General features: G+C 67.1%; 3 protein-coding genes across 11 annotated transcripts; all 3 read left to right on the plus strand.

Moving 5' to 3' along the window:
* Nucleotides 1-1222: 1222 nt before the first annotated feature.
* Nucleotides 1223-7833, plus strand: FES (FES proto-oncogene, tyrosine kinase). 5 transcript variants are annotated; one of them, XM_040602148.1, is made up of 19 exons: nucleotides 1223-1355; nucleotides 2220-2383; nucleotides 2482-2655; nucleotides 2729-2825; nucleotides 3242-3425; nucleotides 3732-3869; nucleotides 3981-4100; nucleotides 4183-4305; nucleotides 4375-4561; nucleotides 4653-4730; nucleotides 4969-5178; nucleotides 5547-5669; nucleotides 5815-5868; nucleotides 6039-6157; nucleotides 6347-6441; nucleotides 6554-6677; nucleotides 6813-6970; nucleotides 7183-7305; nucleotides 7457-7833. In XM_040602148.1, exons 1-19 carry the CDS (start codon nucleotides 1223-1225, stop codon nucleotides 7597-7599), a joined length of 2547 nt encoding a protein of 848 aa, XP_040458082.1. In that variant the 3' UTR covers nucleotides 7600-7833. The 5 variants fall into 5 exon arrangements, with proteins under 5 accessions (XP_040458082.1, XP_040458080.1, XP_040458081.1 ...); XM_040602146.1 differs by having other exon boundaries at nucleotides 1285-1355; nucleotides 2132-2383; nucleotides 6326-6441; XM_040602147.1 differs by having other exon boundaries at nucleotides 1285-1355; nucleotides 2132-2383.
* A 605-nt stretch (nucleotides 7834-8438) lies between these two features.
* Nucleotides 8439-18029, plus strand: MAN2A2 (mannosidase alpha class 2A member 2). Of its 5 annotated transcripts, XM_040601969.1 has the most exons (24): nucleotides 8439-8515; nucleotides 8981-9133; nucleotides 9310-9564; nucleotides 9715-9859; nucleotides 9966-10137; nucleotides 10925-11052; nucleotides 11206-11379; nucleotides 11728-11914; nucleotides 11996-12173; nucleotides 12343-12545; nucleotides 12783-12965; nucleotides 13160-13274; nucleotides 13477-13544; nucleotides 13723-13888; nucleotides 14204-14440; nucleotides 14549-14671; nucleotides 14770-14884; nucleotides 14980-15113; nucleotides 15208-15349; nucleotides 15591-15724; nucleotides 16053-16130; nucleotides 16464-16652; nucleotides 16763-16876; nucleotides 17329-18029. In XM_040601969.1, exons 2-24 carry the CDS (start codon nucleotides 9002-9004, stop codon nucleotides 17479-17481), a joined length of 3525 nt encoding a protein of 1174 aa, XP_040457903.1. In that variant the 5' UTR covers nucleotides 8439-8515; nucleotides 8981-9001; the 3' UTR covers nucleotides 17482-18029. The 5 variants fall into 5 exon arrangements, with proteins under 5 accessions (XP_040457903.1, XP_040457905.1, XP_040457906.1 ...); XM_040601971.1 differs by lacking the exon at nucleotides 8439-8515 and having other exon boundaries at nucleotides 8874-9133; nucleotides 12846-12965; XM_040601970.1 differs by lacking the exon at nucleotides 8439-8515 and having other exon boundaries at nucleotides 8876-9133; nucleotides 16766-16876.
* Nucleotides 18030-19613: 1584 nt separating this feature from the next.
* On the plus strand, nucleotides 19614-21032 carry LOC121091052 (protein shisa-like-1a). The gene is made up of 3 exons (XM_040600230.1): nucleotides 19614-19690; nucleotides 20412-20625; nucleotides 20843-21032. The coding sequence occupies exons 1-3, from the start codon at nucleotides 19624-19626 to the stop codon at nucleotides 21030-21032; spliced, it is 471 nt and encodes a 156-aa protein (XP_040456164.1). The 5' UTR covers nucleotides 19614-19623.
* The last annotated feature ends 82 nt before the right edge of the window (nucleotides 21033-21114 follow it).

The raw sequence follows: 21114 nt of genomic DNA on the forward strand, positions 1-21114 counted from the left end.
TGGGCCCGAGCTGGCAGCCGGGCACGGCGGGCGGGCTGCAGGCATCGTGTGCTGCGGTGATGGCTGCGGGGGAAGCAGGCGGAGTGGCCGCAGCCCCACCGGGCTCTGCAGGCTGCAGGAGGGTGGACAGAGGATGTGAAACTGGGCGAGCTGTAGTGTGGCCCCCAGTAACCTTCCTGCTGCAGGCGGTGGCTGGGGCTTCCAAGGAAGGAGAGGTTCTGCACTCACTGTTGCGCCCAGCGCCTTGCAGCATGATCCTGACTGCCCTGGCACCACGCGGGGGAAGCAGCCCCCCAAGCCCCCAGGCTCGGATGTCCCTGATGCAGGCAGGGAGGGGGCCTGTGCTGCCTAGGGGCTGCCAGGGGATGCTGGAGGGATGCTGGGGAGAAGCAGTGCCTCAGCCCAGCTTGTAAAACACTTGTTCCCCCAGCTTTCTCTAAAAGCGGAATCAGCTCGGCTGTGCCCTGCAGGTGACCGTGACACCCCTGTGGGGCTGTGACCTCCCTGCCAGATGCTAGACATACCATGGAGGAAGCGGCTGAGTGGAGCTGAGCAGAGCTGAGCCATGCTGCACCAGTGGCGGGGACTTGTGGCAGCGCTGCACAGAGGTGGTGGTGGTGGCAGCTGCCCCTCCAATGTGGCTGCCGGGGCTGAGCCATCCCACCGTGGCGCTGGTGAAGCACTTTGAGGGGCGAAGCACCTGGGGCTGCTTAGGAAGTGGGGTCCTGGCCATGCGGACACATGCTGGCAGCAAGGGCTGGGGCATGGCTCCGTGGGCGTCCATGCAGTGGATGCTCTGTCCCGTGGCCTTTCACGGTCACAAGGGCCCCCTTGGGGGTGATGGCAGGATGGCCGCCCTTTAGCAGGGCTGCACAGAGTCCTGGGGACCCCCGCTGGGTACCCCACCAGTTCCTGCAGCCCCTGGGGGAGGCAGGGGCACGGAGATGGGCCGGAGGATGGGCAGGACTGGGAATAGCTGAGGGGCCTTTGCTGGGTGAAGTCACTGTGGGGCTGGGGGCTGTGGACCACAGCTGGGGCAAGAAAGGGCCCTGGGCTCCTGCACGGCCACATCTTGCCAGTGCCAGGCATGGGTGTGAGGCAGCCGGGAGAGGCAGCGGTGCTGGGGGCTGCCCAGCTACGGTGGAGTCGTGTGCCGGCATTGGCCCCGGGCGCAGGGACTGGCAGGGAGGGGAGGAAGCACAGGAAATCTCGCAATGGCTGTATGGTCAGCGCTGGGTTTCCTGTTCCTCCCCAGGAGCCGGAGCTGCACCAGGTCCAGACTGCGCCAGCCCCAGCCCCAGGAGGACGCCAGCACCAGCGCCAGTCCCACGGCGGGGACATTGCGGCACGCACAGGTTAGAGGGGCCATGCCCAGCAGGGCACTGGCAGGGATGGGGACCCCTTTGTGGGGCTGGGGGGGGTCTAAGCCCAAGCCCTCTGCGGAGTTGAGGGCTCTGCCGGGGGATGTCATACCCGGCACAGAGCCATGCCCAGCACCCTCCTGCTCCTGCTGTGCCCTTGCCGCAGGGCAGATCACCCCAGGACTGCGGCTGGGACCAGTGTGGCTCGCAATGGCCGTGCTGGAGTCCCAGGTGCTGGGACACGTTCCGGATCGGCACCTTCCTCCAGGGTTCAGTACCCCATCCCCTTCCTGACAGCTTCCCACCTGTGCCCTGGCCCCCGGGAGCTCCCACACCCTGGGCACAGGGGTGACTGTGTTAACGGGCAGGACGGGGCCGGAGCTGCCCCACCGCATGGGGCCAGTGCCCTGGCCAGAGTGGGGGCCACAGCTGCGCTGCCCTGGGGGAGCAGCCCCGCGCAAGGCACAGGCAACGCTGCTGGTTTTGCTCCCACACTTCCTCCTCCCTGGCACCTTCCCTGCGGGCCCCAGCTGCTGGGGCTTGGGGCTCACTCAGCCCTCCTGCCTGCTTTGAATGTGCTTTGCAAGGCAGATTGTGTAGGACAGGAAGGACTCTGTCCAGCCACCCCCCACCAGCTGGCCCGAGCACCACCTCCTGTGGCAGGTCGATGGGACCGTGAGATGCAAAGGGCTCCAGCCACCGGTCACCGTTGAGGGCAGTGCGTGGTGCGGGGTGGCAGCCACAGCTCAGGCTCTCCTGGCACTCCACAGCCTCCTCCCGCCCGGGACGACGGTGCCATGGGCTTCGGGCCAGAGCTTTGGTGCCCTCAGGGTCACAGCGCGCTGCTGCGGCTGCAAGACAGTGAGCTGCGCCTCTTGGAGCTGATGAAGAAGTGGATGTCGCAGCGTGCCAAGAGCGACCGGGAGTATGCAGGGATGCTGCACCACATGTTCTCCCAGCTGGAGAAGCAGGAGGGCCCTGGGCAGCTCCGCACCGGGGACCAAGGCAGCCAGATTGGAGAGGTAGGGATGCCCGGGTGCGGGAACATGCCATGCAGGAGCCCAGTGTGGTGCTGGAGGGTGGCCGTCCTCACGCCATCCCTGATGCCCTGTCCCTGCAGTCCTGGTGGGTGCTGGCGAGCCAGACAGAGACACTGAGCCAGATCCTGCGGCGGCATGCGGAGGAGCTGGTGGCGGGGCCGCTGGCCAAGCTCAGCCTGCTCATCCGCGACAAGCAGCAGCTCCGCAAGGCCTTCAGTGAGCAGTGGCAGCAGCTTAGCCAGGAGTATGCCCGGGTATGTGGGTCCTGGTGGGGCAAGCGAGGGGCACGTCCCAGCCCCACGCCCCTGACAGCATCTCCCTCCCCAGACCACGCAGCAGGAGATGGAGAAGCTGAAGGCGCAGTACCGCAGCCTGGCGCGCGACAGTGCCCAGGCCAAGCGCAAGTACCAGGAGGCCAGCAAAGGTGCCTGCCAGCCTGGCCCCCTGCTGCCCCCGCCCCTGTGTCCCCCCAGCTCCCCTCGTGGGTCAGCGATGGCTGAGCACCCTGCGCCCTGCAGGACCCACGGCAGAGCCTGCACCAGGTGGGGCTCTGGGGGTGAGCAGCAGCCTGGCCCCGGGGAGCTGGGAAGAACTCCTGGGGGTTACAGCCTTGGGACACTGTTCTGTGGGTTGGGAGCATCCCTTTGTAGGGGGAGTTGTGTGTGAACACCCTGGCCCTGGCCCCCTGCTTGCCATGGGACCCTGTCCCAGCCCTGTCACCCCCCTGCCCCACCCTCGCCATATGCCCATGCCCCTCGCTGGCTGCTCAGGGGGATGTGCTGCAGTGCGGGGACCGGCAGCGTGCTGTCAGCGGGTGTTTTCCATGGCCTCTTCCCCCAGACAAAGAGCGAGACAAGGCGAAGGAGAAGTACGTGCGCAGCCTCTGGAAGCTCTATGCCCTGCACAACCAGTATGTGCTGGCTGTGCAGGCGGCCACATTCCACCACCACCACCACTACCAGCGGGCACTGCCCAGCCTACACCAGTCCCTCTACAGCCTGCAGCAGGAGATGGTCCTCGTCCTGTAAGAGCCCTGCCTGCCCTGAGCCCTGCTGCCCATCCCTGGGCACCCCCATGGCCCCTCAGGAACCAGTTGTGCTCCCTCCTCCTGCCAGAGCCCCACCAGCCACATGCAGCTTCTCTGCCCCATCGCCTGCCCCTGTACCCACTGCCCCTCGTGCCGCAGCCCGCACGGTCACGCCCCCCAGGGCCATGCAAGATTTGGGGACCAGGAGGCAGGGCTGCGGCAGGCGTGGGGGCACCTGGCCACAGGTGTCCTGGGCTGGGGGGCACAGGAGCCTGGCAGTCCCCAGCACCCGTGTCCCCGCAGGAAGGAGATACTCAGGGAGTACTACAGCATCAGCAGCCTGGTGCAGGAGGACATGCTGGCCGCGCACCAGGAAATTGCCAGTGCCATCCAGGCCATCGACCCGGCCACTGAGTACAGCAGCTTCATCCAGAACCACAGGTATGGCCCTGCACGGCTGCAACCTCTTTGCTGGGCACGGTCCTGCTGGGCACAGGTGCCGGTGGCCAGCACAGGGCAGGTGGGAGGCAGAGCCACGCTGGGTGCCCACAGGTACAGCTCCGAGGTGCCACCAGCTGTGTCCTTTGACGAGAGCTTGCTGGAGGAGACCGAGAGCCTGGCGCCGGGGGAGCTGCAGCTGAATGAACTGACTGTCGAGAGCGTCCAGCACTCGTGAGCAGGGCTGGGCCGTGGGCAGGGGCCACCGCCACCAGCAGAGCGGCTCAGCACCATCCAGCACCTGTGTCTCTTGTAGCCTGACATCGGTTGAGGACGAGCTGGCTGCTGCCGTGGAAGCTGTGAGCAGCAAGGAGCAGCGGGTGCGGGAGCTGCAGGCGGAGATCCGGGGCGAGGAGCAGGGCCGGAGCCCTGGGGAGCGGTGAGGTGTGATGGGCGGGGGGCGAGGGGCTGGGGGTGGCGGGGGCTGACCACCCTGTCCCGTCCCCAGGGTGCACTTGCTGGGCAAGCGGCAGGGGCTGCAGGAGGCACAGCAGCAGCTCGAGGGCTGCCTCTGCACCCAGGCCAAGCTGCAGGCGCAGCGGGACCTGCTGGTCGGGAAGCTGGCGGAGCTGGGTACCGGGGAGCCCCTGCCCGCCCTGCCCCTGCAGGATGACCGGCAGTCAGTCTCCTCCGTGGTGAGTCCTGCCCCACCGTGCCCCCGGGATCTGCAGGGATGCTGGCCTCGGGTCACCCCCCAGCCAGAGCACAGCTTATGCCTCTCCCCAGGAGCAGGAGCGGAGCGGGGCCACAGCGCTGGAGACCCTCAAGAACCACATCTCGGGCATCTTCAGCCCCAAGTACTCGGTGAGTCCCTGGGCACCTTTGACCACCCTGCTCTCCCACCCAGCTGTCCTGCTGAGCCTCCTGGCCCCCCAGCACCTGCTGCCCTCCCCTCTCTGGCCCCACAGCCCCCTCCCCTCCATATTCCAGTCCCTCCAGGCTCTGTTCCCCCTGCCCTGGGCACAGCTTCCAGGCACTACTGCTGCCCCCACCTCCGGCACATCCCGGAGGCACGGCTGGGCTCACCCCTGTCTCCATCCAGCTGCCGCCCCCCGTACCCCTTATCCCGGAGGTGCAGAAGCCGCTGTGCCAGCAGGTCTGGTACCACGGGGCCATCCCGCGCTCGGAGGTGCAGGAGCTGCTGAGCTGCAATGGGGACTTCCTAGTGCGGGAGAGCCAGGGCAAGCAGGAGTACGTGCTCAGCGTGCTGTGGGATGGGCAGCCCCGGCACTTTATCATCCAGGCTGCTGACGTGAGTAACCACAGGCTGGGGGAGATGGCCAGGGGTGGCCCTGCATGGGCAGGTGGGGACCCTGCCCAGGCACAGCCCCTGGCTCTGCAGCCGCAGGGCCCCCCGTGTGAGTGTACGGGACGTGTGCTTATAGTACAAGCTGTGCACGCCCGTCCTTGCATGGGCTAAGCGTGGAGTGTGGGGTGTGAGCCCTGCATCGTGCATGTAACTCCCACTTGTGTGTGCTTGCCCTGCTGGGTGTGTGTGCACGGCCTGTGCCATCTGTGCTCGTGCATACTCACCCATGCATGCACACCTGCGCACCCCAGCCCTCGTGAGCATACCCATGCGTGCGTGCAGGCACGACCCCTCAGCTCCCCTCCCCACAGAACATGTACCGGCTGGAAGGGGAGGGCTTCCCCACCATCCCGCTGCTCATCAAGAACCTCCTGCAGAGCCAGCAGCCCATCACTCGGAAAAGCGGGATCATCCTGGCCAGGGCTGTGCCCAAGGTGATGGTGGGCAGTGGGGAGGGGGACGAGTCCCCTGCGCACAGGGCAGCCCTGCCCAGCCCTTCCTCCTGCCCACAGCTGGGCAGCTGTGAGCCTGGGACAGGCTGGGGGCTGTCTCACCACCTCTGGTGTCTGCTCCCTGCAGGACAAATGGGTGCTCAACCATGAGGACGTGCTGCTGGGGGAGCGCATCGGCCGGGTGAGTCAGGGTGCTCTGGTCCCTGCTGGCCTGGGGTCTGGGGGAGGGCAGGGCTGTCCCAGGGGGTCTGCAGGAGGAACAGGGCTGTCCCCCAGGCATCTGCGAGTGGGCAGGGGTTTGCCTTGGGCCATGCTGCAGCAAGCTGGGTCAGTGCAGCCGTCTCTTGGCAGGGTAACTTTGGGGAGGTGTTCAGTGGCCGACTGCGTGCTGACAACACCCCCGTTGCTGTGAAATCCTGCCGGGAAACCCTCCCATCCGAACTCAAGGCCAAGTTCCTGCAGGAAGCCAGGTCTGTGTGGCCATCGTGCTTGTCCCAACCCATCTGTCCATCCTCAGAACTTGGAGCTGTTCAAATCCCACTGGGCCTGCAGCATCTTTGTGCTGAAGGCTGTCCCCCCAGGCTGACCAGTCAGAGTGTGCTGGGCACGGCACAGCCATGCCCCCCGTGCACTCACAGTGCCCTTCCTCATCCCTACAGGATCCTCAAGCAGTACAACCACCCGAACATCGTCCGGCTCATTGGTGTCTGCACCCAGAAGCAGCCCATTTACATCGTCATGGAGCTGGTGCAGGGTGAGTGGCCTCATCCTGCAGCCCCCGTGCCGCTGGGGCACCCTGCAGCCGGTGCCAGCTCCCCATGGAGTGCCAGGGCAGCCACCCACCAGCTCCCCAAATCTGGGTGCAGGGGGGGACTTCCTGAGCTTCCTGCGCAGCGAGGGGCCCCACCTGCGGGTGAAGGAGCTGATCAAGATGACAGAGAACGCTGCTGCTGGCATGGAGTACTTGGAGAGCAAGCACTGCATCCACAGGTGGGCTCTGGCAGCGTGGGTGGGCACCGGGCCAGGCAGGGTGAACCCTGGAGCCCTCGCTGCCCCCTGTCCTGTGCCAAGCAGGGGTCCCTGGGGACAGCTGGGCACACGGCTGATGGCTCTGGGCCATCCCAGGGACCTGGCTGCTCGCAACTGCCTGGTGACAGAGAAGAACACCCTGAAGATCAGTGACTTTGGGATGTCGCGGGAGGAGGAGGATGGTGTCTATGCCTCCACAGGGGGGATGAAGCAGATCCCTGTCAAGTGGACCGCGCCTGAAGCACTTAATTATGGTAGGGGATGGAGCTGGGCACAGCCTGGCAGACCTATGGCACAGCTGGGAGCCAGGAGCGTGGGGCACCCTGCCCTGCTCCCATGAGCCTGGTCCTGGGGAGGGAGGCAGCGACACCTGGGGCACCCCAGCCCTCATGAGCACAGGCACAGCCAGGGCAGCAGTGCCGTGGGTGTCCCGGCCAGCAGCACCTGTCCCGCCCTGTGTCCTCAGGCCGATACAGCTCAGAGAGCGATGTCTGGAGCTTCGGGATCCTGCTGTGGGAAGCCTTCAGCCTGGGCGCCATCCCCTACGCCAACCTCAGCAACCAGCAGACGCGAGAGGCGGTGGAGCAGGGTAAGGGACGTGGCCAGGGTCTGGGGCTTGAAGGTCACTGCGGGGTGGTGGGTCTGGCACAATGGCTCTGCAGCAGAGCCCGTGGGACGGGCAGGATGAGGCTGGGGGTGGCGAGGGGCCAGTGGCTGGGGCTGCCATGTCCCCGCCCCAGGCATGCGGCTGGACCCCCCGGAGCAGTGCCCCGAGGAGGTGTACCGGCTAATGCAGCGGTGCTGGGAGTATGACCCCCGCAAGCGGCCCAGCTTCAGCACCATCCACCAGGACCTCACCGCCATCCGCAAGAGACACCGGTGAGGGGGAGCACCGGGCTGAGGGCAGCCGCCCGCCGGCCCCCTGTGCCTGGATCCATCCCACCGACAGCGCCCGTCCCTTGGGCAGGGCCTGCCTGCGAAGCAGGTGCTGCAGGGCGGCCAGACGCGGCTGTGCCCCCTCCCCAGCCCAGGGCAGGGGGCTCTGCACGCCCCGGGGATATGGCACCCACAGCTCCTGCCGGGTGTGATCCTGCGTAATAAACCAATGAGCTCTGCAGCGCCGTGTCAGTGGGGGCTGCGCGGGGGCACCGACCCCAGGGGGCCAGCGGGGCCACACACCTGCGCCGTGCTGACCGGCACCCCAGCCTGGCCCCGGGGCTACAGGGGGGCCACTGGGCTATGGGGGGGGGGGGGCGATGCGACTGGGCCTGTCCCTAGGGGTGTGGGGGGGGCACTTGTCTATGGGGAGGGGGCAACTGGGCCTGTCCCCAGGGCTACATGGGTGGGACTCGGCTATGGGGGGAAGACTCGGCCTGTCCCCGGGGCTGTGGGGGACCACCCGGCTATGAGGGGGACAACCAGGCCTGACCCTGGGGATATGGGTGGCCACTAGATTATGGGGGGGCAACTGGGCCGGTCCCCAGGGCTATTGGGGGGGCGTGACTGGGCTATTGTGGGGCGACCGGGCCTGGCCTCGGGGCTATGGGGGCGGGCGTGTGACCGGGACCGGCCCCCGGGGCTACCGCGAGTCCCGGCGCCGTCAGTCCCGGCGCGGTCGGTCCCGCCCCGCTGCCGCCCGCTGCGCTGCCCGGCGGAGCCGCCTCCCGGCGGGGCCGGGGCCGGGCCCGGGGCCGGGCGGGCGGAGCGGCGGGCGGGGCCTGGCCCATCCCGGCCGCGGCAGCCGGCGGGCCCGGGGCGAGCGATGTAAGGAGCCGGGCCGGGCCGCGGAGCCGGCCAGGGTAAGAGCCGAGCGGCCGCGCCCCCGCCCCCCGCCCCCGGAGCCGTCCTGCGGTGGGCGGCCCCGGCCCGCACATCCCCGGCCCTGGCCCCGGCCCCCTCCGCTCCCGGCGCGGAGGCCCCGTGCCCGGCTCGGCGGAACCGCTGCGGCCTGCCCCGGCTGCGGCCCCGGCTGCGGCCCCGGCCCCCCGTCCCCCCCGCCCGCAGCCCGCGGCGGCCCGGGCCCGAGGCGCGCTGGGCCCTGAGCCCCGGCCCGGGCTATAAATACCCGGCGCCGGATTAAGCGAAGTAGGACGCAGCGGGGGAAGGGGGGGTGAGGAGGAGGAGGAGGAGGAGGAGGAGGAGGAGGGGGGGGGGGATCGCAGAGGGGGCGGCGGCCCCGTGCTGCGCTGCCCCGGGACCCCCGGCCTGTGGCGGCGCCGCGGCTGGGCTGGCAGGGGCACCGGCACGGCGCTGTCCCGGCGCAGGTCTGCCCCGGCGGCCCCGGGATGAAGCTGAAGAAGCAGGTGACAGTGTGTGGAGCTGCCATCTTCTGCGTGGCCGTCTTCTCCCTCTACTTGATGCTGGACCGGGTGCAGCATGACCCCACGCGCCACCAGAGCGGGGGCAACTTCCCCAGGGTGAGCGGTAGGGATGGGCAAGTGGCCCAGGGCTAGTGGGAGCCAGCTGGCACAGCCTGAGGCCAGCCGGTTGCCTGGTCCAGGGCTTGTTCCTCGCTGCTGTCAGGGCAGGCGGGGGCCGGGACCCACCTGGCACAGGGCACCAGAGGCTCTCACGGTGGCATCTGTGTCCCCAGAGTCAGATCTCGGTGCTGCAGAACCGCATTGAGCAGCTGGAGCAGCTGCTGGAGGAGAACCACGAGATCATCAGCCACATCAAGGACTCGGTGCTGGAGCTGACAGCCCACGCAGAGGGGCAGCCGGCGCTGCCCCACCACACGCCCAATGGCTCGTGGGTGCTGCCCCCCGAGAGTCGCCCGAGTTTCCTCTCCGTCTCCCCACAGGACTGCCAGTTTGCCCTGGGGGGCAAGGGACAGAGCCCAGACCTGCAGGTGAGGGACCGGCAGCCCAGCCCAGCAGCTCAGGGCCCATCTCTGCTAGAATGAGGAGGTCCATAGCAGGGTGTCTGGGGGGCCCTGGCCCTACTCCTTGGGGGTCTCTCGATCCGATATTTGCCCTGAGCCCTGTCTCCCACCCGGCAGATGCTGGCTGTGTACTCCCTGCTGCCCTTTGACAACCAGGACGGCGGCGTGTGGAAGCAGGGCTTCGATATCACCTATGAGCCCAATGAGTGGGACACTGAGCCCCTGCAAGTGTTTGTGGTGCCGCACTCCCACAACGACCCGGGTGAGCAGCCGGTGAAGGTGGGCAGGGGAGGGGAAGGGCTAGCCCAGGCCCTGCTGGTGAGGAAGCGGTGGGCCCCGCACAGTGACCCCCTGGCCTGTGCTGACAGGCTGGATCAAGACCTTCGACAAGTACTACTATGACCAGACGCAGCACATCCTCAACAGCATGGTGCTGAAGATGCAGGAGGACCCACGCCGGCGCTTTATCTGGTCCGAGATCTCCTTCTTTTCCAAGTGGTGGGACAACATCAGTGCCCAGAAGCGGGCTGCAGTGCGGAGGTAGGGCTGCCCCCCGGCCACGCTGCCTAGCGCAGTCCCTGCCCAGAGGCAGGGTGCTGCAGGAGGCATGGGCTGTGAGCATGGGGTGCACGAGGGAAGGGCCCTGGGGAGACGAAGGCTGTCTTGTGGCCGCAGTGTAGCAGCTGTGGGCTCCACAATGCCCGCCATGGGGTGCCCTGCCACTGCAGCAACCTCTCAATGCAGCAGGACGTCAAAACCGTAGCAGTGTGGAGTATGAGCCAGGGTGCTCCCAGTGCTGGGGCATCCACAGCGGGGGCCTGGGGGGCCAGGGGAGGCAGGTCTTGCCCTACGCTACTCCCTGTGCTCTCAGGGCTGGGGAAGTCCTTTTCACCACTCTAAACCCAAGCATGCGAGCACCGCTGTGCAGCCTGAGCAGTGCCAGTGCTTTGCAAGGCCCAGGGCACCCTCAGAGAGGTGGGAGACCTGGAGAGACAGATTGTGCGGTAGGAGAGGGCTGTCTCGTCAGCCCACTTGTTCTGGGAGTGCTGTGGGTGGAGGACAGAGGCAACGTGGGCTGCAGGACACAGTGGAGGATGCTGGCCTGTGTGGAGATGGGCTCTGGTTGAGGCTTCAGTCGGCGTGGTTCTGTGGAGGGTTGTCTGTCTGTGTAAGGACAGCGTGGGCAGTGGGACTTGGCAGCCAGTGGTTGCAGAGGCTGCAGTGAGATGCAGGAGGCTCGAAGGCAGGGAGAGGCTCTGCCATGGACACACAGCTCACTGCTGGGCTCTGCCTGGAGCTGATTGCATCTCGTGTGCCCCCCTTGCAGGCTGATTGGCAATGGGCAGCTGGAGATGGTAACTGGTGGCTGGGTGATGCCTGACGAGGCCAACTCCCACTACTTTGCCATGATCGACCAGCTGATTGAGGGGCACCAGTGGCTGGAGAAGAACATCGGTGAGAGCTGAGTGGGATGTCGGGCAGGAGGGGCAGCATGTTGGCTGGGGGCCTGCTTGATGTGCCAGTGGGCACCCCCATCCCTGCCAGGAGCCTCCTCATGGGAGGTGCTGAGAGGCCCGGTGCAGGGCTGATGGGTCTCTGTGTCCCCAGGTGTGACGCCCCGGTCGGGCTGGGCTGTTGACCCCTTTGGGCACAGCTCCACCATGCCCTACCTGCTGAAGCGCTCCAACCTGACAGGCATGCTCATCCAGCGCGTGCACTACGCCATCAAGAAGCACTTTGCGGCCACCCAGAACCTGGAGTTCATGTGGAGACAGACGTGGGGTGAGGGGCTGCTGGGAGGTGACTGCAGGGGGGGGCCCTGCCGGGGTGGGGGGCAGCAGGGAATAGCTACCAACCACTTTCCTGTATGGATGGCGAGCCGAGTGCCGGGGAGGGAATGTCTCTGCCCTGCGGCTGTTCTGCCCTGAGGGACAGCGCCCGGGTGACCACCTCCGTGCCCATGCCCAGCATTCTGGGAGAGGCTGCTGTGCTCTCTGGGCTCCAAGCAGGTGACCCTGTGTGCCAGGTCTGCTCTGCGCCAGCAGCCTTTCACGTGCCCGTGGGGCTCCCCTGCTTGTGAATAGGCAAGGGAGAACCATTGCTGGTCCTCATCTGTCCTTCGTCCTGCAGATCCAGATGCCAGCACTGACATCTTCTGCCACATGATGCCCTTCTACAGCTACGATGTGCCCCACACCTGTGGGCCGGACCCCAAGATCTGCTGTCAGTTTGACTTCAAGCGCCTGCCGGGTGGCCGGATCAACTGCCCGTGGAAGGTGCCTCCCCGAGCCATCACCGATGCCAACGTGGCAGAGCGGTGAGTGCTGCAGGGGCGAGTGGCTCTGAGCCCCACAGCCCTGTCTGGGAGCCAGCCTCACACCCTGGCCCCCCATGGCAGAGCCCAGCTGCTGCTGGACCAGTACCGCAAGAAGTCCAAGCTGTACCGCAGCAAGGTGCTGCTGGTGCCCCTGGGAGACGATTTCCGTTACGACAAGCCGCAGGAGTGGGATGCGCAGTTCCTCAACTACCAGCGCATCTTTGACTTCCTCAACTCCCGGCCCAACCTCCATGTCCAGGTATGTGCGGGGAGGTCTGGGGCAGCACAGGGGGCTGGAGGAAGCCAGGCCCCACAGGCGAGGGTGGTGGGGATGCCACCTACAGAGCCCAGTGGGAGGGTGGGCAGTGCTGGGAGGGTGGTGGGAGCCCTGGCTGTTCCCCGTTGGGCTCAGGGCTGCGATCCTGCAGGCGCAGTTTGGGACGCTCTCCGACTACTTTGATGCTCTGTACAAGAAGGTGGGCATCGTGCCGGGGATGAAACCACCCGGGTTCCCAGTGCTGAGTGGGGATTTCTTCTCCTATGCGGACCGGGAGGATCACTACTGGACAGGCTACTACACCTCCCGGCCTTTCTACAAGAGCCTGGACCGGGTGCTGGAGGCCCACCTCCGGTGAGGGGAAGCGGGCCCCGGGGCAGGGTTTGTGTGCAGGGGGCACGGGCAAGGGTCGGCCAGGCAGCACCGGGGAGCCCGGGCAGTCCTGCAGTCTGCGCCCACCTGCCAACACGCTGCAGGTGGCCTGGGCACGGGCCAGGCAGTGCCAAACCCTTGCCCAGCCCCAGGGCGCTGCTTGGCCCGGAGCATTGGGGTGCTGGGGCAGGGACCTTTGGTGACTTTGTCCCTGCACAGGGGGGCAGAGATCCTGTACAGCCTGGCGCTTGCCCACGCTCGCCACGCTGGCACCGATGGCAGGTACCCGCTCTCCGACTACGCCCTGCTGAGCAATGCCCGCCGCAACCTGGGCCTCTTCCAGCACCACGATGCCATCACCGGTACCGCCAAGGAGGCTGTGGCGGTTGACTATGGAGTCCGGTGCGTGCAGGGGGCCAGCGTGCGGCCCTGAGGGGTCTGTCTCAGATGGGGGCTGGTGGGCAGGGGGCTGGGAGCATGGTTGGGTGTGGGGGTTCTGTGGGGCTCCTCTCCTGGGGGGAGGCGGGGGATGTTGGGGGAGCTCTGGGACAGGACAGGGGGCCGGTCCCGGGTGGCTCACTCTGCCTGTGCCCCAGGCTGCTCCACTCCCTCACGAACCTCAAGCACATCATCATCAACGCTGCGCATTACCTCGTGCTGGGGGACAAGGACGCCTACCGCCACGACCCTTCTGCACCCTTCCTTGACACAGTGAGCAGCTCCCAGCCCCGCGGCTCCCTGCGCCCCAGCATGCTGGGGGAGCTGTTCCCATGGCCCCGGGGAGCAAAGCCCTGCTTGCCTGCTCAGGGCTGGGTGGGGGCCTGTGGAAAGGGTCCCAGCCTGTGCCTGCGTCCCTGGACCGGGCTGGCAGGGGTGGTGGGTGCACCCCAGCTCTGACCACTCCTCTCCTCAGGATGACATGCGCCCCAGCCAGGACTCCCTCCCAGAGAGAACAGTGGTCAAACTGGACACCTTGCCTCGGTAGGGGCTGCCTGGCTTGCTCTCAGGGCTAATGGGGCTGTGGGAAGGCAGTGAGGGGCTACCTGGGACCCAGCAAAGCAGTGGGTGGGTGCACAGGACTCGTGGGTGGCATGGGGCATGGAGCAGCTGGGATGCTGTGGGGCTGGGGTGGCCATCCCTGTGTGCCCCTACCCTGCAGGTTCCTGGTGGTGTTCAACCCACTGGAGCAGGAGCGGCTGAGCACCGTGCTGGTGCTGGTGGACTCCCCACACGTGTGTGTGCTCTCCGAGGAGGGGCAGCCCCTGCCTTCCCAGCTCAGTGCGCAGTGGGGCTCTGCTACGGACATGGTGCCCAACGTCTACCAGGTACAGAGTGCCCCACTGTCACTGCCTGTCCCCATCCTCAGCCTGCACAGCCCACGTGTGCCAGCCTTCTGACCTCACACGCTGCCCCCTTGGCTGGATGTCCCGTGAGCCCTCCTCTGTGGCAACAAGTGTCCCCACACCACAACATGAGCTCCCACTGCTTGCAAACCCCCAGCCCCCCACGCACTTCCCTTCCTCAGCAGAGGCCCCAGAAGTTCCAAGCCAGGGTCTTTGCCCCAGTGACGGCTGGCAGGTCCCCGCACGCCAGCTGCCCTCCTGCAGAGAGGCTGGCTCAGGCCTCCGTGTTGCTCGCAGGTGTCCATCCTGGCCCGGCTGCCTGCACTGGGGCTGCGTGTGCTGCAGTTGCACAAGTCCTTCGACAGCCATGCCACGCTGAAGTCCTCCGTGCGCCTGTACCTGCACGGCCGGGACTTGCCTGTGCGTAAGCAGGAGGCCGTACCCGTGCACGTCTTCCCAGCCACCACTGATGACTTCTGTCTGGAGAACCAGCACCTGCAGGCCTGCTTCTCGGGACACTCAGGCTTGCTGCAGGTGAGTGCAGGGGTCTTGACGGGTGGCGTGGAGGTGAAGGAGGGGAGGGGGACACAGCACCGCATCGTGACAGATGCGCTCACCGCTGTGCCGGCTGGCACCCCGCAGAGCATCCGCCGAGCTGGGGAGGAGCGGGAGCAGAGGGTGAGCAGTGAGTTCCTTGTCTATGGCACCAGGACCTCCAAGGACAAAAGTGGAGCCTATCTCTTTCTGCCTGATGGCGAGGCCAAGGTACAGGGACCGCCTCTGCGAGCCAGCTGGCAGCTATGCCCGCGGCCACCTGACAGTCCTGCAGGCAGCAGCCTCAGCGCAGCTCTCCTTCTCCCCAGCCCTACGCGCCCAAGGACCCCCCAGTGGTGCGAGTGACAGAGGGACCCCTCTTCTCAGAGGTCGCCAGCTACTACCAGCATGTCCAGACTGTGGTGCGGCTTTACAATGTGCCGGGTGAGACAACGTGAGGCTGTGCTGGGGGTGTCACTGGTGCAGGGGTGCTGGGCGATGCTGCCCATGGGTCCCAGCCCCTCACTGCCTGCCCACAGGGGTGGAGGGCCTGTCCCTAGACATGTCTTGCCTGGTGGACATCCGTGACCACATCAACAAGGAGCTGGCCCTGCGCTTCAGCACTGACATTGAGAGTGATGACACCTTCTTCACAGACCTCAATGGTTTCCAGGTATCCCTGGGGAGGGACAGCAGCTGCCCATGGGGGGATGGTGCCCTGGCACCACGGGAGCCACCTCCAGCCACTGACCTCTGTCCCTCGGCAGATCCAGCCCCGCAGGTACCAGCGGAAGCTCCCGCTGCAGGCCAACTTCTACCCCATGCCCACCATGGCCTACATCCAGGACATGCAGAGCCGCCTGACGCTGCACACAGCCCAGGCCCTGGGGGTCTCCAGCCTCGGCAGCGGTGAGCTGGGGCCGTGGGGCTGTGCCTGGGGCAGGGGTCTGCCACAGAGCTGGGGCTGCCCTGGGCGGGGGATGGAGGTGCTGAGGGCTGGGCACAGGGTGCCCTGGTCCTGCTGTCTCTGGGGGTTCTCTGGCTGCCCCCAGCCCTGCAGGAGCGTTTCCATGCACGGTGGTGGCAGAGGGGCCATGCGGGGCGGCTGGCTCCTGCTAAAGCCCGGGGTGCTGGGACCCGTTCTCCGCAGGCCAGCTGGAGGTGATCCTGGACCGGCGCCTCATGCAAGATGACAACCGGGGCCTGGGCCAAGGGCTGAAGGACAACAAGCGGACCTGCAACCGGTTCCGCCTCCTCCTGGAGCGCCGTGCCACCGCCAACAAGGTGCATGGGCTGTAAGGCCGCGGGACGGGGCTGCGGTGCAGTGCTGCTCGCCCGGAGAGCTCAGCCCAGCCTTGGGATGGAGCAGGGTGGGGGTGTCTGCAGAAAGCCCCACATGCAACTGGATGCAGGGTCTCCTCCCCTGCTGTCCTGTGGCCCTCCCTGCCGTCGTGCTGGCACTGCACTGGGACAGGCCTGGAGCAGGGGGTATGGACAGGGTGGGACCGTGCAGTGGGGTCTGTCCCTGTGGAGCCATGCTGCCCTCGTATTCACAGTGTTCTTGTCCCATCCCCTCGCTGCTCTCTATGCATGCTCCATGTCACCCATTCAGAGCTCCAGCTTCTTTTCCAAACTGGCCTCCGTGTTTAAAGCCTTGGGCTTCCCCGGCACCAGGACTGGCAGCCCAGAGGTAACGGCCAGCTTGGCCCCGCTGTCTCTCCCTGTCTCGTGCACTAGCTGCTAGCGACTAGCCTAGCCAGCCCGCGTAGCAGGCCTGTAGTCTGAGCATTAGCTAGCCAGGGTCTGTGCAGGCTGCCTGGCTGGCAGCCACTCTCCCTGTTTGGGTGCTGGGGAGGGGGGTCTTGCCTGGGCAGGGGCAGCTATGGGTGCCCTGTGCTCACAGGTGCCTGTTCAGGTGCTGCTGGAGAGGCTGTGAGGAGCAGGAGGTCCCGTGGGCCCTGTCCAGGCTCTGCCTGGCCCTGCTGCTGCCCTGGCCTTTGCTGAGCCATGTGCTCTTTGGCAGGTGCAGGACAGCCGCCCGATCAGCTTCCCCTCCCTGCTGAGCCACATCACCTCCATGCACCTCAACGCCGAAGCCTTGGTCATGCCCGTGGCCCAGGAGAAGCCGCCAGCCCTGCGCTCCTTCATGCCCCTTTCCACCACCTTCCCCTGTGACTTTCACATCCTTAACCTGCGGATGCTGCAGGCAGAGGTGAGCTATGCCCCGTGAGCAGGGTGGGCAGTGGGGTGGGCAGCGGGACCCCTGGGGGGGGGTTTGCACTTGCTGTCCCCCGCATTGCACCTCACACCCCGGCTCCCCAGCAGGATGACTCCCTACCCTCGGCTGAGGCAGCCCTGATCCTGCACCGCAAAGGCTTTGACTGCAGCTTGGAGGCCAAGAACCTGGGGTTTAACTGCACCACCAGCCAGGGCAAGGTAGGACCAGGCTGCCACCTCCACCCACCGCTGGGTCAGAGGCAGGGCCCCCCACTACGTCTGGTGTCAGGCCTGCCTCCTGCCTTCTGTGCTCACGCCCAGCCAGGCTGCAGGGTGCCCGAGGTCCCCCAGCACCCCAGCACCAGTGGCTGGTCAAGCGTTCCACAGCGCAGCATGCAGCCCTGCTCTGCTCCTTGCCCAGGCAAAGCTGGAGCATGTTGGTTTCTCAAGAAGTGGGTCTGGAGCCTTCTATGAGCCCTGCACGCCCAGCAAGGAAGGGCAAAGCCTGGGCTGGGCTGGGCCAGTATGGTGCCCTGGGTGCTGTGGGGGGCCTGTGAACTGGCTGCTGGCCCAGCACGTGTGGGGCTGCCCCGTGCACGGTGCTGCACTACCGAGCTGCACCTCATCCCACTCATCCAGGCCACCCATCCTTCTCCCTCCTCTCTCCCTAGCTGGCCTTGGGTGGCCTGTTCCAGGGGCTGGAACTGGGCTCCCTGCAGCCCACCTCGCTGACTTTGATGTACCCGCTGGGCACAGCCTCCAACAGCACCAACATCCACCTGGACCCCATGGAAATTGCCACTTTCCGCATCCGCCTGGGGTAGTGTCTCCTGGAGTGGGAGAGAAGCAAGACTGGCTGGGCAACGTGGGAGCAGCTGCTGAACCCAGCAGCACCAGCATGGCCCAGGAGAGGCTGGGCCAGCAAGCCCGTGGCAGGCAGGCAGGCGCTGGGCAGGAGGTGCCAGACTTGCAAAGGCTGCTGCCTTCTAATTTATTAGTCCTGTGTTCTCTGATAGATTTCCGAAGTGAACTGCTGCGGCAGGGCTGTGCAGACTGCCGGGCGCTGCCCGGGCATAGAGGCCACAGGCTGAGCGCTGCCCTGAGCACAGCACGGCTGGCAGGGGCGGCGAGCCGGGCTCTGCTGCTGCCGGCAGGGTGGGCACAGCCGCCCTGCTGCATTCGCTTGGCTTCCCCAGAGGGTGCCCACCCCGGCGTCTTAGGGCAGGGGCCCGTGCTGCAGTCCCCTAACCAGCGGGGCAGCATGGGGGCTGCCAGGAGCCTGGTGGGGTTGGGGCAGCTGGCCGGGAAGGTGCTGTGGACTGTAGTCTGAGCTCGCCTGGAGCTAGTAGGAAACATGAGGCTGTTTCTAAGGGCCCTGGTCTGTGTCTGGTTTGTGTTTCTTGCACTGTGTGGGAAGCGGGTTGGTGCTTGGGGCGACAGGGCAGCACCCCAAGGCAATGTGGAGGCAAGCTCAGAGCTGTGGCCAGGGCCCAGCTGGGTGGGCTGCCAGGGCTGTGCTGCTGTGTTCTGGGGGGGTCCCTGCCCTGCTGGTGCTCTGGGGCTGAGCCAGCTGTGTGGCCTCTGGCACATGTGAGAGGCCGGTGGCACAGCCAGGCACAGCCATGCTCAGGGACAGGCAGCACCTGGTGCTGGCAGGAGCAAGGGGGACAGGGTGCGGACTGAAGTTAGGCAGCTCCCTATGCAAGCAGCACCATCCGGATTAAGCGTGGGAATGGCCTCTCCCAAATTCAGCACCTTTAGCCCTCTTTTGGTGTGAGCCTAGCAGCCTGGTCTCTACTGGGGCTGCCAGCAGTTGAGAGGCAAGTGATGACAGTCACTGGGGACCCCCTAGCACCCCAGGAAGGTTGGGCCAGCCCAGCAGTGAGGGGATGGACATCATCTGCCACAGCACCCACATGTGCACCCCTGCACAGCTGGAGCGAGCACCTGGCACAGCAGCCTCCCAGGGCTGGGGACTGCCGGCTGTGCTCAGGGCTGAAAGGCATGCAGCTACTGGGGGAGCTGGACCCTGTGGGGTGCTGCCGTGGGGTGCTGCTGGCTGTGCCTGGCGATGCTTTGGTGCCCGAGGAGCCTGGCTGGCCCGTCTGCAGCATCCCAGGGGCCATGGGAAGCCACACCACCAGGAGCATCCTCCCAGTTGCTGTGGGGACTGAAGGGGCTGCCACACTCCCCTGGTCCCCCCGGGGCTAATTACTGCGAGCAGGTGCCAGTGCAGAGGGCCGCGGGGAGGGCCAGGTGAGGAACTGGCTGAGCTCTGTCTCGGTTTCCTGCACAGCATCCCACAGGATCACCCACAGCCCCGCACCCATGGCCCCGCGAATGGGCAGAGTGCATGGAGCTGGTGTGGAGTGTCCCCAGCAGCTCAGCCCCTCACGCTGCCCCAGGGACAGCCTGGTGGGGCAGGACCCCCGGCTTGGTGCAGGGCTGGGGGCGTGAGCATGTGGCGGGGCCGTGCTGGGGAGCAGGAGACCACGGCCCTGTGTGGCACAGCGTGCCGCCGGCGGCTCTGTGGAGCCTGGCTAATGGCACAGCTGGCGGGGGGCCAGGCTGCTGGTGCAGGGCCTGCTGCCCACCGGGGGCTGCCGGGGGGCTGCAGCACAACCTGCCTGCCCACAGCCCCAGGGCCAGGCACTTGCCCTATGGCCCTTGCCTGCAGTGCTGGGAGCCCCAGGTGGGCTGAGATGCCCAACCGGTACCCATGGACCTGGTGCCCCACTGTGGGGTGGGGGTGGCACCTCTCATCCTGCACTTGGCCCCTGAGAAGAAGCTCATTAGCGATGCTCCCGCCTCCTGCCCTGGTCTCTGGGGAGCGGGCAGCGAGTGAAGGAGGCTCTAATGGCTCCAAGCAGCTCTTGATGGGCCGCGATGGAGGCGGGAGCAGGAGGAGCTGTGGTTTCTGCCTCTGCTGTAGCCAGAGCTGCCTCTGCCCAGGGTCAGCTGGGAAGATGCAGGGTGGGCTCCTGCTCCGGCTGCTCCTTGCCACAGCTCTGTGCCCCGGCCTCCTTGGGACAGGTACAGCCCCGCTCCCACCCCTCCTGTTCCCTGACCCCATTCTCCCCATCCCCGCTGGGCCCTTGTCCCTTGTAGGCTGCTCCCCGACAGCCCATGATGGAGGCTGGGGGGTCTGTGCTGGGAGGCAGCTCTGCACACTTGGGGATGGTGGTCCAGGTGTGGTGGTGCCGGGGTTGGTCCTGCATGTCTGTGGGGTGAGGGTGCTGTCCCTGTGGGGCGGTGGGGAACAGGGAGGGGGTTCGGCACGGCAAGATGGGAGCTGGCCCACTGGCCCAGGGGCTTTCCCCTCCCATCTGCCACCATCACGCTCCTCCCTTGTGTTTGCCCTTGGGGCCGCGGCAAGTGCTGGAGGTCGTGGCGCACACCACAGCAGGCACTGCCGTGTGGGGCTGTGCTCAGCGGTGCTGCCCACCGGGCTGGAGCCCTGCCGCCCCCCGAGCCCACCCCACAGGCTAAGCTGGGGGCTCCTGTGCTGAGGCCCCCTGGGGCCAGCGTGCTCGAGCCCAGCCTGTCCCTGCCACAGCTTCGCAGGGCTCTGCTCCGCAGCACAGCATCCCTGCAAGGGCCACCACGCTGGAGCTGGTAGCCCGTCCCCGCGGCACCACACTGGCTGCTGGCCCCCCGGCCCGCCCTGCTGCAGGGGTGAAGCTCACAGACTCTGTGGCACCCCGCCGCAGGGGCTGAGCCCTGGTGCCCGCTGAGCTCTCGCTCCTTGCCGCAGCCTCGGTGCAGAACCTGCACCTCTGCGAGGGCTATGCAGGCCCCGACGGCCGCTACCACCCCGGCTTCTACTGCCCACGGCTGAGTGACCCGGCCGGCTACCGCTACTGCTGCCGCCGCAGCCCCCTCACCCTCAAGACCTGCTGCTCCCAGCTGGCCCTGGAGGCCCTCACTGGGGTGAACCTCTCCAGCCTGGCCGGCCCCGGGCTCCTCCGGTGAGCCGCGGTGGCTGGGCTGGGGCTGCTGGTGCCTGGGAGGTGGGAGGGGGCGGCGGGGCTGGCCTGGCGGCGCTGGGGGCTTGCTGTGGCTGCGGGGGGCTGGGGTGTGCGGTGCCACCCTGCAGCCCAGAGCGGGGCTCTCGCCGGCGCAGGGTGCCTTGTGCTGGTGGGGGGCCGTGGCCACCCCTTCCTGAGATGTGTTCCCCCCCAACAGGAACCCGCTGGCCCTGCCCTTCGTGGGGCTCTACGGGCTCCTCATCCTCCTCCTTATGGCCGTCGACCTCTTCCACTTCTACCGGACCCGGCGCTGCCGCCTCGGCCGCCTCCTGCCCTGCGCCCGCTGCCTGCCCTGCGGCCTCCCAGGGGGGCCCCGCTCCCCGCTGCCCCCCAGCCGCGCCTGCTGAGGGGGGGGGCCGCGGGCAGGGCAGGGTCCAAGGGGGGGGTCCGGGGCTCCCTGCCCGGGGGTGCGGCGGGGCGGGGGGGGCA

This window comes from Falco naumanni, chromosome 7 (genome assembly GCF_017639655.2).
Source record: "Falco naumanni isolate bFalNau1 chromosome 7, bFalNau1.pat, whole genome shotgun sequence".
Classification (NCBI taxonomy): domain Eukaryota; kingdom Metazoa; phylum Chordata; class Aves; order Falconiformes; family Falconidae; genus Falco; species Falco naumanni.